This window comes from Mya arenaria, chromosome 11 (assembly GCF_026914265.1).
Source record: "Mya arenaria isolate MELC-2E11 chromosome 11, ASM2691426v1".
Taxonomy (NCBI): Eukaryota; Metazoa; Mollusca; class Bivalvia; order Myida; family Myidae; genus Mya; species Mya arenaria.
This window is the reverse complement of record NC_069132.1, coordinates 3551196-3564793: the sequence shown is the minus strand read 5'-3', so window position 1 is coordinate 3564793 and position 13598 is coordinate 3551196. Positions and strand designations below refer to the sequence as shown.

General features: G+C 36.7%; 1 protein-coding gene across 2 annotated transcripts in view; it reads right to left on the bottom strand.

Moving 5' to 3' along the window:
- LOC128208922 (muscle-specific protein 300 kDa-like) overlaps positions 1-13598 on the bottom strand; it is a 183828-nt gene that overhangs the window by 10920 nt on the left and 159310 nt on the right. For both annotated transcript variants that reach the window (XM_052912641.1, XM_052912640.1), the window contains 18 exons: positions 11895-11915; positions 11185-11331; positions 9063-9233; positions 7638-8110; positions 7314-7476; positions 6785-7111; positions 6252-6584; positions 5752-5922; positions 5264-5425; positions 4709-5035; positions 3855-4487; positions 3244-3570; positions 2702-3022; positions 2101-2415; positions 1632-1798; positions 1146-1308; positions 527-714; positions 58-208 (listed from right to left, as the gene is read on the bottom strand). In XM_052912641.1, the coding sequence (XP_052768601.1) occupies positions 58-208; positions 527-714; positions 1146-1308; positions 1632-1798; positions 2101-2415; positions 2702-3022; positions 3244-3570; positions 3855-4487; positions 4709-5035; positions 5264-5425; positions 5752-5922; positions 6252-6584; positions 6785-7111; positions 7314-7476; positions 7638-8110; positions 9063-9233; positions 11185-11331; positions 11895-11915 (4560 nt within the window). The remainder of the gene's footprint in view (positions 1-57; positions 209-526; positions 715-1145; positions 1309-1631; positions 1799-2100; positions 2416-2701; positions 3023-3243; positions 3571-3854; positions 4488-4708; positions 5036-5263; positions 5426-5751; positions 5923-6251; positions 6585-6784; positions 7112-7313; positions 7477-7637; positions 8111-9062; positions 9234-11184; positions 11332-11894; positions 11916-13598) is intronic.

Below are 13598 nucleotides of genomic sequence, written 5' to 3'. Positions count from 1 at the left end.
CAATTAAAATCAAATGCCATGTTATATTTGAAGTCATAATCAAATTAATAAACTTGCCTCGCATCTTGAATACTCTTCACTGGAGGTGCTGACATTTAATTGGTCGGCTGTGACCTCCCTGATCTCAGCCTCCATGACTTTTAGCCAATCAGAGAACACTCTGCAGTCATCCATCAGTGTCTGCCATAGCTGCCAAGTCTCCTCAATTCTGTACATTTGAACAAATGTGATAAATTTATGCTTGCTTGTAGTAATGATTTTATTCAATAAAACAGTTCAACTGCATGACTGAGTACCGGTAAGCAAACAGTACATCCTGTAAATACATGCTTCAAGGTAAGGAAATCTTACATGTCAACCAAATGTAAAATATTGATATTTATGGCAGAGACTGCACAGTTAGTTGTAGTTTTTTTTATTTATGAAAGTCAGGATCTTGCTAAAAACAATCAAAATTACAATAAAACCTAGTATTTAAGTTATCATTTCTGTGACCTTAAATTTTAAATTATCCATGCTACCTTACCTTGCCCTCATCTCTGGAGCCAGCTGACAGATGTTACGCCACCTTCTTTCTAGATTCTTCATGGCAGTCTGAAGGCCATTAAACTCGATGTCGGAGGGGCAGGCATCTGAGTCATGCAGTAGAACCTCACACAGGTTCAGTACAGATCCCACGCCCGGGCTGTGCCGTTCAATGTCATGCTGCAACTCCTGCATACAGGTCAAGATATAGTATCAATATCATTGCGACATTTAAAGAAGGTAAATACTGAACATTCAGGACAAAAGTTATCATCAACTATATCATTAAATTACATTATACAAAATGACAATCTACACCGGTATCAAACAAGAAACAACTATGGATAAAACATTACAGTCAAACCCCATTGATTCGAACTTGCTTGGCTCGATTTCATCTTTGGCTTAAAGTGGTGTAAAAAACAGATTTTTTACTATTGAATGTAAGAATTCATTTTTCACTTGAATTTCCCAAGGCTTGAGTTTGAGCCAACAGGGTTGGACTGTATTTAATGAATTAGGATGAAATAAACACATGTAAAAATGGGCCAATATTTTACATTTTAACATTTACTTACAAAAAAAAAACAGTACTAGAAAATTCTTTTCAGTCTACTCACACTTTGGTGCTGGAGTTTGCGCTGTATTTCCTTGCGCTCACACTCGGCATAAATGACAGGGGCAGTCAACTCATCCTCGATGCCAGCAAGCCACTTACGCAGGTTGGACATGCTGACGTCCAGCTGTTGGACGGCCAGTAACGTCTCCTGCAGCTTCCTTTGCCTGCAGTGGTCAAGCACATGGATATAAATAGAGGTATGATATTGGCAAAAACAAATGTAAACAGATAACAGTTCTCAATTATGTATCAATAAGGCTCCATCAAACCTTTGTTCAAAGCTCCTGTATAAGTTCAAATGGCTGTTCTAACATTATCATGTCCCATATTGAAGGGTACAGTAAGCAATGTTTGTATTTTAGAGTTCCCATTTGTGACAATCTGCTTCTTCTTTAAATTCTCTATACAGCATAAATATACTTATTTTCAGATTTTTAAAAGTAATCAGTACCAGTCTGTTAAACATCAAATTGTAAAGTTGTGTTACCTGAATGCGATGACAGCCTTAAGGTGTTCCCACTTGTCTTCTAGTCTCTGTATCTTCTGCTCGATGTCGGAGGCTCGTACCTCGTTGCTGATCTTCATCAGGGACTGACCTTGCTTCACCAGCTCTGTCTTTGTCTTCTCCTTGTCTGTTAACTCATTCTTGAAGTCCTGAGGTGAAATTGTGAAGTAAGCATTAGGGTCAGAATTCAATCCATTAAGTACACAAAAACCTCTGTAGTATTAAGGAAATGCTCTCAAGCAATAAAAACCCATTGGGCAAACTTTTACAAAAGACAACGTTTTATGCAGTGCTTTCATTCAAACACCAACAACAGTTAGATCAGCAATCATAATTTAATAACAGAAATTTTTATGGAGAGCACCTTGTCAACCAAGTAACTTTCTTAATAATTACAGTTATCTGGACAACTAATCTTTAGTCAACTCTCGTCAAATAAACAGCTCCCCACCTTTTCCATGCGATTGAGCAGGTCTTCAATATGGAAGTCCTTGCTGGAGATGACCTTCACTTCCATCTTGTCCATCCAGTCACACAAGTCCTTGAACCGCATGCTGAAGTTCGACCATCTGAACATTGTGTCATCGATACGCTGGGCACGGATGCTTGCCTGGCTGCGTAGCTCGTCCCATTGCTTGTTAAGCAGGCGTATTCGCTGGTGAAGGACGTTCAGGTCCTCTGGTTCAATGGTTTTGGACAGAGCTTTCTCATTGGCAAGAAGAGACTGGCGTTTTGGTTCTGCGTTTGTAAAGGCTGATTCAATATCCTGTAAAGAACAAAGTATGCATAAAAATTAAATATCGAAATGCATGCAAAGTACATGTATCATGTTTGCTTTACTTATTACACATACATAGGCTGATAACAGGCTTTGCTGAACATTTCATTTGAATGTAAGTTTTTTCTACTACTCCCAAATGCAATTCTATATGCAGGATTTATCTAACAAACCTTTTTATTAACAATATTCAATCCAAATAACAAAGCATGAGCATATTTAAAGGTATATTATAAAGAAATATTGACTAATTTCAAGATAACATTTCTCTGACCTTGCATTTGTGCATGTCAGCCTGCAGATCCTCATAGGCATGGGGTAGGTTTCCTGCTAGGGACTTTCTGGTGTCCTTGAGCCATGTGAGGATCTCCTCAATATCGTCCTCGCATTCCCGCCACTGTCTCAACACGCCCTCCAGCTTCTCCCGCTCCCCGTCTAGTCGGACAAAAGTCTGGTGCCAGTGCTGTGTTACCTGCGCCATGGAGACACGAACCTCCTCTGCAGCCTTAGAGTCAGCACGATGCTCCAGTTGCTTCCCTTGGCTTGTCATAGCCTTGAATGTGTCCTCTTGAAGTTTGAACTCAGACTGCATGCTCTGTAACACATGTATGAAATTGTTTTACATGAAATCTTGGCAGGGGATGTGCTGAAAATTATAAAACTTATGCATAGGTACAAGTTTTTTTAGCATTTCAGCATTTATTTTATATAGAAAACTTATTTTTGCATTTTCAATTACTACAAAGCTTTTGATCAGTAAAATAACATCCCTTTTGTCGTGAGGAAATGTCAATGAAAATGTAAATGAGCACAAACCTTTGCTTTCTCGACTAGATTTTTAATATTCTGGAGTGATGCAGTGTCAAACGTGAACACCTGTAGAGCCTCCTCCTTCTCCTGCAGCCACTCTCTCAACTTCTCTGACTGCTCATTGAAGCTCTGCCATTGCTTGATGGTTGAGTCTATGATAGCCTTCCTCTGATTGGCTCTCCTCAACACACTCTGCCACTGGTCGGCCAATAGAATGAGCTTTTGCTGAAACTGGTCCTTGTTCTCTACATCCCCCTCATTCATCATCGTTTGTCCATCACTGATGATGGCATGTAGGATCTGCTGTCTGCTGTACATCTCAGATTCAAACTTCTGAAATCACATATTCAAATAAAAATACAATGTGGCCATAAAGAGATTATTTTTCTTATTTTCTAAAACTCATGGCATGTTAAAACAAGTAGAGACTAGGCTTGCAACGAATGATTGATTGATTTTCATAATTTCGACTAATCTCTATTAACATTTATTTTCACAAACATACTTAAATGAAAAGTGATGTCAAAGACATCAATGTAATGACTTCTTGTTGCATAATTGCTTTTTTTAAATCTTAAAGCAAATCCTAGGCATGAAATGTAGCAAATAGTCCTTACCTCACATTTCTTCTGCTGGGCAAGCAGGTCAATGAGGTTGCCAGCTATCTCTGTAGAGAGGTCAGCCTCTGTCTGGGCCAGGAAGGTCATCCATGTGTCACACTTGGACGTGAAGTCCTGCTGCACAAGCAACATGCCCTGAAGGCTCTTACACCGCTCCTTCGTTTCTGAGAACAGGTCATGCCACTTGTGGTTCAGATCTTGAAGGTCAGCAGAAGACGTCTCATTGAGTGCGAGTCTGTACCCTATGTCATTAAGTGCATCCAGATGAGCTAAATTGTCATTAAACTGAGAACAAAGCTCCTTCAAATGATCAAGCCTGTCACTAAGAGCTTTTGAATCTGCTGAGCGATTAGGGTCCTCCATTCCCAGAATCCTCTGAGCCTGCGACACAAAGGCCTGCACATTCTCAAATGCCTCCTGGAACCTTCGCTGCTGGGAGAGATCCCCCTGGAGACTCTGGACATGCTTGCCAAGCTTCTGTCTGAGTGTAAGCAGTCTGTGTTCGAGGCCAGAGAGTTTGGATGTGATTGACACTATGGAGGTCGGGTCCATGTTCTTTGTTACAGCTTCCCCTACTTGGTACAGGTCAGCCAGCTGTGACTGAAACTGGTCCAAGTCCCTCTGTAGAGCCTGCAGGTAAAATAAATAAGGTCTCAGATCATTCTGGTAAGTAACAGAAATCTAAAGTAAACTTGTAAAAACATGGTACAATGAAATAATACTACATTGTAATATAAACTGAGTTAAGTGTTCAATAACAGCTGCAAAACATTAATTTCTTCAAATACTTTATTCAAAAGAATTAAGAAATCATTTTATATACAAAACAAAACTGCTGTGTTCAAACTCACCTGGCAGTTTTTGAGATTGGCATCCCGTCTTGTACGAGGCTCTTTTCCATACAGCAACTCCTCACACAGTTTCTCTTTGGCATCGAGCCAAGTTTTCGCCCCATTATATTCCTCCTCATACTTGTTCCAGAGAGAGAGACACTCACGGAAGTTCTCTGCCCGTGACTGAAGCTCGGCAGAGGCATACTGCCATCGCTGTTGGATGTCTGACTGGGTCTTCTTGATTTCCTGTCGTGTGGTTGGTTCGCACACCTGGGACAGTCTAGTTGCAAGCTTCATGTACTTGCCATACCTTGGAGAACTGCGCTCCATCTCACCCTTCAGTGTCTGTAATGTTGCAATACAGAAATATTTGCTCAACTGGCATATATTTAACTAACATTTTAGCCACCAAAGCTACATATAATATGGAAGGCCTATGTACATGTTTTCTTTTGAAATTTGTTGGTGTTGTTACTGGATTATTCATGATATTACCACTTCACTGTCATCAACAGTACATGACATATTTACAAAAAATTAATATGAACAGAATATCAATGGTAACATGCATACCTGCAGCTTTTCCACTTGTATTTTGAGAGTGGCAATGTCTCCCCCGACGAGTGAGTACCTTTGTAGACAGTACTCAGTCTCCGAGAGTACCTGTGATAGCGCCTGGAGCTCACTGTGGTGGCTGTCCCACTGGGCTAGGATGTCTTCTAGCAACTTATGGACCTAGGGGAAAGGAAGATAAATGTTCATTTAACCATGTTGTAGTCATATAATGATACATTGAAGTGTCTTCACTTTTACATTCAAACTCACATGTTTATTTTCAGAGATATAGGATGATTGAAAATATATATTATTAATCAATTTTTAAGTTAATCAGGCAATTACATCGCAAACAAATCCTGAAATAAGCATTGTGAACACACATGACTTCAAAAATATACCTACAATGTACTTCGGCAATATACACATAAAGTTACTGGAGTGAAATTTAAGTCAGTAAACTACAAAAAAGTCTACTTACTTAGGTAACATTGGCATATGTTTACCTGTAGGACATTGGAGTCCAGTTTCCTCTTCTCTTGTTCCAGGCTGGTCATGTTTGTTTGTATACAGGCACGAACCTGGGGTGAGTCTTCGCTCAGACGGATAAGCAGGTCACCTAGCTCCCGTACACCACCCATGTCACCCTCCTTCAGACGTAATGTGTTCTGGAGAGCCTGAATGTGGATTATACTCTCATTTAACAGATTTTAACACTGTGAGACATTTTATTTTTTAACAAATAATCTCAAACCAGAGATATCATTATATTTTAATTGAAATGAACACTGCATAAACATGTTTTGATCATCTTTCTAACCCGTAATCGTAAAAGAAGTATCAATAAGCTCTTTTTTTAAGAATTAAATTCTCAATTCTTCACATATAATTGCAGAAGGTCACCTGTTATTTAAGTCTGGTACTGGCTGTCATTCCAACCCAAACTCCATATATGTACCATTTATCAAAACATAATGTAATTATGTTACAAATAATCAATCCTTACCTTGATGTCCTTGAGCGTCTGTCTCACACTGACTTCATGTCCAACCAGTCTGTACTTCTTTAGTTTATCCTCCTGCTCATGGAACCAGTCAACCAATCGGGACACAGATTTCTCAAACTCCTCCCACTTGTTGTGTATTGCCTCCAGAGACTTCAGCCTATCAGAAACATGCTTGCTCACTTCTTGCCAACGGTTGTTAAGCACCCCAAGACGTTCAGAGAACTCGTTCCTTTCTGCAGGCGGAGGACCGTCCTGTTCGTCCTTTGGTTGGAGAACATCTTGGTTCACAAAGTCAACTGTTAGCTGTTTGCTTGAGAGGTCAATCTTGTAGGACTGAAAATAGGAAAGATAACTTTTTATTCATTATTTTTTTTTCAAATATATTTCCAAAAGGACAGTGTTCCAGTCCCATGCAGTCATAGTATTGAAACATTTCAACTTTAAAAGATTTTAAATGTTCTGTAAGAGAAATTTAAAATGTTCTGTATGCTTTATTTTATAATTAATTTCCAACAATCCTTTAATAACATTACCTTGTATTTCTTCAGCAGCACCTCCATATCAGCCAGGTTCTTTAGAGGCTTGTTTCTCTCCTCTGCAAGCGTCTCCTCGATCTCGGTCAGCCAGGCATTGAGCTCGCCGAGGGCTTGTCGGGACGGCATCAGGTCCATCTGCGCCTGATGCATGTACTCCTCTGACTTATTGATGTCATGTTCTAGGTGACCCCACTCATGTTCGAGGTAACGGAGTCTGTCCTGAAGGTCGGCTGTTTGGTAAACTTGGCTACCTAGCAGTTGGTTACCAATGGAGTGTACCTTTTCTTTTAATGGCAGCTGATTTTCAACATCCTTACGGAATTCCTGTGCGAACAAATATGAGAGTTGTTCAGCAGTTTATATATTAAATAATCTTCATTTAAAAGACCTACAAAACACAAGCTTCTTCTTACATTGCTGAAACAATCTGAAAGTTCTACTAAATTGATTTTTTTTTTATGAGCTCAAGAGCAGTTTCGAATAAATTATTCGATCGAAGTAACAGCAAGTATTTCAGGAAACTTACCAATATTTTGTCAATCTTTCCCCTGACAACTGCAATACTCTTCATGTCGGAGGAAGAGAGTTGTTTAATGCTGTTCAGTTTGGACCTTGCTGCTGACAGCCAGGATTTCAAGATAGCTGCCTCTGCCTCAAACACTTGCAACTGGTCGCCTAGCGACTGGGACCTGCAAGTTAAACATTATCCATATTTGTATTAGAAGGTAAAGACTGACATACATTACAACTGATAAACCAAGCATGCATGGGAATGTCATCATGATGTTTAATTTGTATATGATTTGTCTGCATCATAATGCTTGATTTTCTTCACAAAAAACATTCATACCTCTTAAGTTCATGTGACAGTTCTGTGTTGAGGTCCACCCATTTTTCTGCCATATCAGTGACCAACATCTCGAGGCCAGGGCAGTTGATGCTGTGCAGGAGTTGTTTACCCTTATCGACAACCTCAAACACAATTGGCTTCTCTTCTGTCAATTCCCGCTGCAGCCTCTGGTAGGTAGTTATCTTATTCTGTATAGTCTGCACAGTATCCTCATTGGCAATTGGTTTTGGAATTTGTCCCTCCATCTCCGCAAGAAATCGTTGGAGTTGATTAAAACGTTCATCTAACTCACCCCACTGTCGCACAAGACGGTCAAGCCTTTGCCCGTGCAGGCTGGCCTTGTCCTGGAGCACGTATGTCAGGTTACTGAGCCTCGTGTGCTGGGGCAGGTGCTTCTGCTTTGTGGCCTTGTCACACTGGGCAACCAGAGAGTCCAGCATGGCGCGGTGCACCTCAAGGTCACAGAAGAAGTCCTGTGGGGGGAAAGGGAGATAATATGTTTAGAAAGGATAGTTATAGGTAATAAGTTTACAATATAGCAATATTTCTGTTACTGTCAAATCAGCCTTATAATACATTATTCTTTTAAACATAAGATAACCTTAAAACAAATGTAGGAAGAAATAAACATGAGAAAGTCTGAGATATTTATTTTTACTCAAATATAACATTGTCATTTGTGCTTTAATATCAAAAAGAAACTTTCACCAATATTCATGCAGACTTTTTTCATCTTCAAGCAAACTATTCTGAGTCTCTATATTATAAAAAAACTGCATAATATTTTGCTTGTAAATAAAGAATAAGGTTTTGTCATTGCAATCATGACTTCATTGTGGATTGCAAATTATAATGGTATTCTTGTACCTGTCTTTAAGAATATCAAGCAAACTATCAAATATCAATTCCTTAATGTGCATCCAGAACAAGTGTTTGCCTTGTATTAATATGGGTATGTATTATTACAAACTAAAGATGTCAAACAAATGCATCAAATATAGTAAGGAATACAAGAAAAGAAATTGCTCATTGTGGTTATTGGTACATTTTGAAAATTAACATAAGTTAGATAACAGTTATTGTAATTTAATTGACTTAAATTTTCAAACAGAATATAATATTTACATAGCATTCAATTCATTCTATACAAATAAAGAATAATTCACTCCACACCATTCAGTCAGTACACACTGCTCTATTAGCAAGAACATGAGAAAGTTGTTTAACAGAATAATGAACAAAGAATTTGGCAACATGAGCAAAACTGAATATGTTCCAATTTATTTGTCATATGTAAATGTGAATTCAGTTATAAATGCAGCATTAACAAAATGATAAAATTAAAATAACAGAGAAATCTTGATTTGAAACAGAACTCTAATATAACTTACGCAGGTACCAACTGTTACAATGCAGCAAGAATACCTTGTGAGTTGCCAGCTGCTCCTTAAGGTGGTCAAGGTCTCGTGCCGAGATCTGATCTGTCTTGAGCTTGTCATCAGCAGTGTCAAGGAAGTCGGCATAGTCGGCAAGGAGTTTCTCATACTGCTCCTGGACAGACACAGACTCCTGTAGTGTTGCCTTCTTGTCCATCACCTGTGGGAATAACAAGTGTATAGAACTAGGTTGAAAAATACTTGTTATGAGAATGTATCATACTGCTGCTGTACGTACACAGACTCCTGCAGTGTCACCAAATTGCCCATCCCCTTTGAGAATACAAGAACTATAAATTACAAAAAATTGTACTTCGCTGATCATCATTATGTTGTCCTTGCCCATGTTTTGCAAGATCCCCCTCCCCCCAAATTGTCTGTTTGACATTCTTTGGAAACTTGGCGAACCCAACCTTTATCTAGAGGATAGATACTAGACTTACAATGATGAATTTTACAGTTGTTCATACATTATATATAATATAAAACATCAGTGAGAAAAAAATGAAGAAATCTTTATTAGGCAAATTATTCAGAATAATTTAAGACAACATTGCAAAAAAGAGCGCAAACAAATCCTAAAAAAGTCTCTTTCATAACATACAAAACAGCCTCAAAAATAGATATTTAAATAAAGATCTCTTTATGAAGATAACCTGATCTAATCAATAGCATAAGATAGAAAGGTCATACCATTTCATTTCAAAGTATTATCCAGCACACATCCTTACAAACTCCTTACAAACTTTGACATTCTTTACTAATCTTAAAAATGTTGACTCCAATAAAATGCAACTTTTAATCTGAACATTTTTGGCTAACACAATTGGCTTCAAATTGCTATTTAAACTGTGGTGACTTTCATACAATCTCACTGCAAACCGATACTTTATTGAATATAGATATTTACATTAATATTGTACATGTATGTGGTAAATACTGCACATAGATAAGAAGTTACAAGTCAATTATCTGTGTACCTAATTGAGTATAATCACCTTAAAAGACGAGAAAAGAGAATCTTTCGCTCAATTTATCTACAAACTCATATTGTTTGAGTAATAACTTTATTTCTAAAATCAATATTTATCTTTGAGACTTTCAAGTTTCAAGTCCACTTCAGAAATTTTCATTGTAGTTTTATAGTAAACATACACAGAAAGTTAGTTTCAATAAACAGTGATAAATGGTGCCCTATATAAATAGTGTCCATTATTTCAGATCAGCATTTTCAAGAGTGAAAATATAAATCTGCATTTGATTAGCATGTATTTCAATACATTCGCTGGTCTTAAGATAAAAAGTGTTTGATAGAAACCAAAAATTGTTTTAGAAATGTATGTACTTTAAAAGAATAAAAAGATTTTTAAAATGTTTAAGGCATTTGAAGTTTTCACCTTTCGTTTTTTTTTGCATATTACATTATGTGACAATCAGGACACTTGACAAGATAAATATACCATATTAACCTATTTTTACTGTAGCATTAAGATTGATTGCACCGATCTTCAGAAGTGTTTTTTTTTGTGTGTCTAAAACAGACAACTCTTAGACTCCAGCATATTACATAATGCCCAGTCTGAAACCTTATAGACAAGTTCTGAACAAATCCTGAATCCTTCCAACCTTTCTTTATGGGTCCATAAAGTTGGACTGTACAAACTAAGAGGAGATAATTTTAGGGCCCATGGCAGACAACTCTGACTTAGTATTTATTAAATCATTTATATTTAGAATAGTTTCAAGTATATGAACATTTTTAAGGACATTTTACGAATACACACCCAATACCTTACACAACTTACTCTGTTCGGTTGATAAAGTCAGACTGGAGTGACTAAGTCATTTAGAGCCCATGGCAGACAACTCTGACATATTATAACTTGAATAGTTTCAAGTATATCGGAGTGTAAGGATAATTTACAATAAATACAGGCTTCACACCAAATACACCTTTCTCTGTAGGTCAAATTTGAATGTTATGACTAAGGGGAGATAATTTTAGGTCCCAGGGCAAACAACTCTGACATATTATTACTTAATTAATAGTTTCAAGCATATGGAAGTGTAAGGATATTTCATGATACATACAAGGCCCACAGCCTACACACCTTTCTCTGTAAGTCCATAAAGTTGGACTGGAGTGACTCAAGCTCGTAAGGGGAGAGAATTTCTGGGTCCATGGCAGATAACTCTGACTGACGTTTCCTCACCCCCTCCAGCTGGGACTCACATTTCTTCAGCTGGCTCTCAATTTTCTGAAAGTAGCAAAATATTCTATTACGACATTGAAAAAACAACTTTTTACTGTATTTGAGTATGACTTTAATGGATACTAGTAGTTGTTGCTAATATAGGAGGATATGATAAGCATTGTTTAAAGACAGTCATAACATATAATGTGATATTAAATAGGCAACGATCATTAGCAACATAATGCATTATTTTACTAAGAAGTTTTCAGATATTTAACGATGGATCAAGTGAAGTAGACTATATGTATAGAAATCTAAGCAGAACATGCAGAAAATTTGAAGCTTGATTATGTTGGTGAACACAGTCTTATTTTCAGAGACATATAAAACCAGCATGCTCATTCTCAAAAATGTTGATCTCCGTCCAAAAGAAGGCCTGTTAGCTGGTACAGACTGTTAATTGGTACCTATTTTCATATTATAAGAGAAAGCTGGTGGAGATTTAGAGTTTACTGTGCATGCCTTGAGTCATACATGTAGTTTGTACATGGGTAGTTTTCTAACTATTTTTATGATACTTTGTCACACAAAACTAAATGCATGCCTAGTTAAAACACTAGCTTTACCTGTTCGAACGCTATAGCATCCTGGACAGAGCAAACACATCATTCAAATCACTTAAATCTCTCTAACAAATAATAAATCTAGCCTAAAACATGCACAATCATGATATTATTAAAACACTTTAATAACAGAAAATAAAATTCAACTGCAACTTTTTGTAATCAACGCATTTTCACAAACTTAGAACATTTTCACAGATCAAGGACATATTCCAAATTTGTTAAACTTCTGCAATGAAATAACTAAAATATTGAATTCAAATAATTACAGCAATGTCCCCTGATCGCATTATGTCCATTCATTCAAATATCTGTTTTTCACTCAAGTACAAATAATGATAAAATTTAGCAGCTGAAGTGCTGATCATGGTTGACTCAATAACCAATTGAATTGATATATTGTATCCTCTGTCAAATCTCTTTTAAGCATTGTTTGAATAAATATTGTAAATATGTTCTTAATTGTATAATATGTTGATATTGTATACACAAAGATTAACAGCTTTTATTTCAAGTCAGTTTGAAAATATTGTATAGCATTATATTGGCCTGTATTCACCGACTGTTTACATAGAAATGGTGAAAACCTACAAGTTAAAGTCAGAATCACACCAAAATAAGCCAAGAAAAAACATACAATGTAGACTGGAACATTCACTCTGGTTAAACCATAATACATAAAACAAATAACAAATATGACAGAGCTAATTCACTAATTTCTGAGTAAATAAACATAAATCATAAAGTTGCAAAGAAAATCATGACTAGCAAATTTAACAGAACTGTTACTGAGGATACTGATAATATTTTTCATAAACTTTAAATATTTTATTTTTAACAAATGTAACAGGTTTTGCCCGATTGCAAAAAATGATAACAGTTCTGTTGAAAGACATCTACAAAATAAAATATCTAATTTATCTAGCAAAAACCAAAAATGGTGCTAAGTCATCTACATTGGGTCGATTGTACAGAACTTTCTTAAAGTAAACAATTTTGTTAATGTCGTCGTTGTTAGCTTTCAAATCTGGTCTGGAAGTTTAACGGATACGCTTTTGATCTGCTGTCTTTCTAACAAAATTGGAGCTGTACTTGTTCATATTTAAAATATGCGAGCACATCATGAAATATTTCAAATTTAAAAGTTAACAACAATGTCGTTTATCACGTTGTTAACTTTAACAAGTCTGAACAATCGGCCCAATCGGTCTTACAAATTAGTGCTATTTTTACCTCCTGAAATGGTTGGCAGAAAAATATGAGAAAGTTAGTTGTTTGATTGGTCCTAGAAATTTAGTAATTATAACAACCACCTTCCAATACTAATACTAAGGAATTGTATTGTGTATATATATATATATATCTGAATTTATGGACAATAGAATAAGCAGACAGTTTCCATCAACACTCTGATGTCACCCACAGCCTCACTTACCGGCAAGAGAGAGATCTATCAATGAAGTAGTCAATTAAGAGTAGAATCATTAAATAGATCCATGTGATATGTTAATGGTGAATTTGTTATCACTACTTGTGCAATATCAACTGACTCTGTTTCAGCCCTATGCAGAGAGAGTTAAGCTTGGTAAAGATGTCAATATACCATTAGTAATCATATAAAAATGCTAAACTCATAAATACATGAACGTGTATTTCAGTGCAGTAAGCATCGATATTTATAAATTGAAAGCAGTTAAAACCTCTGAG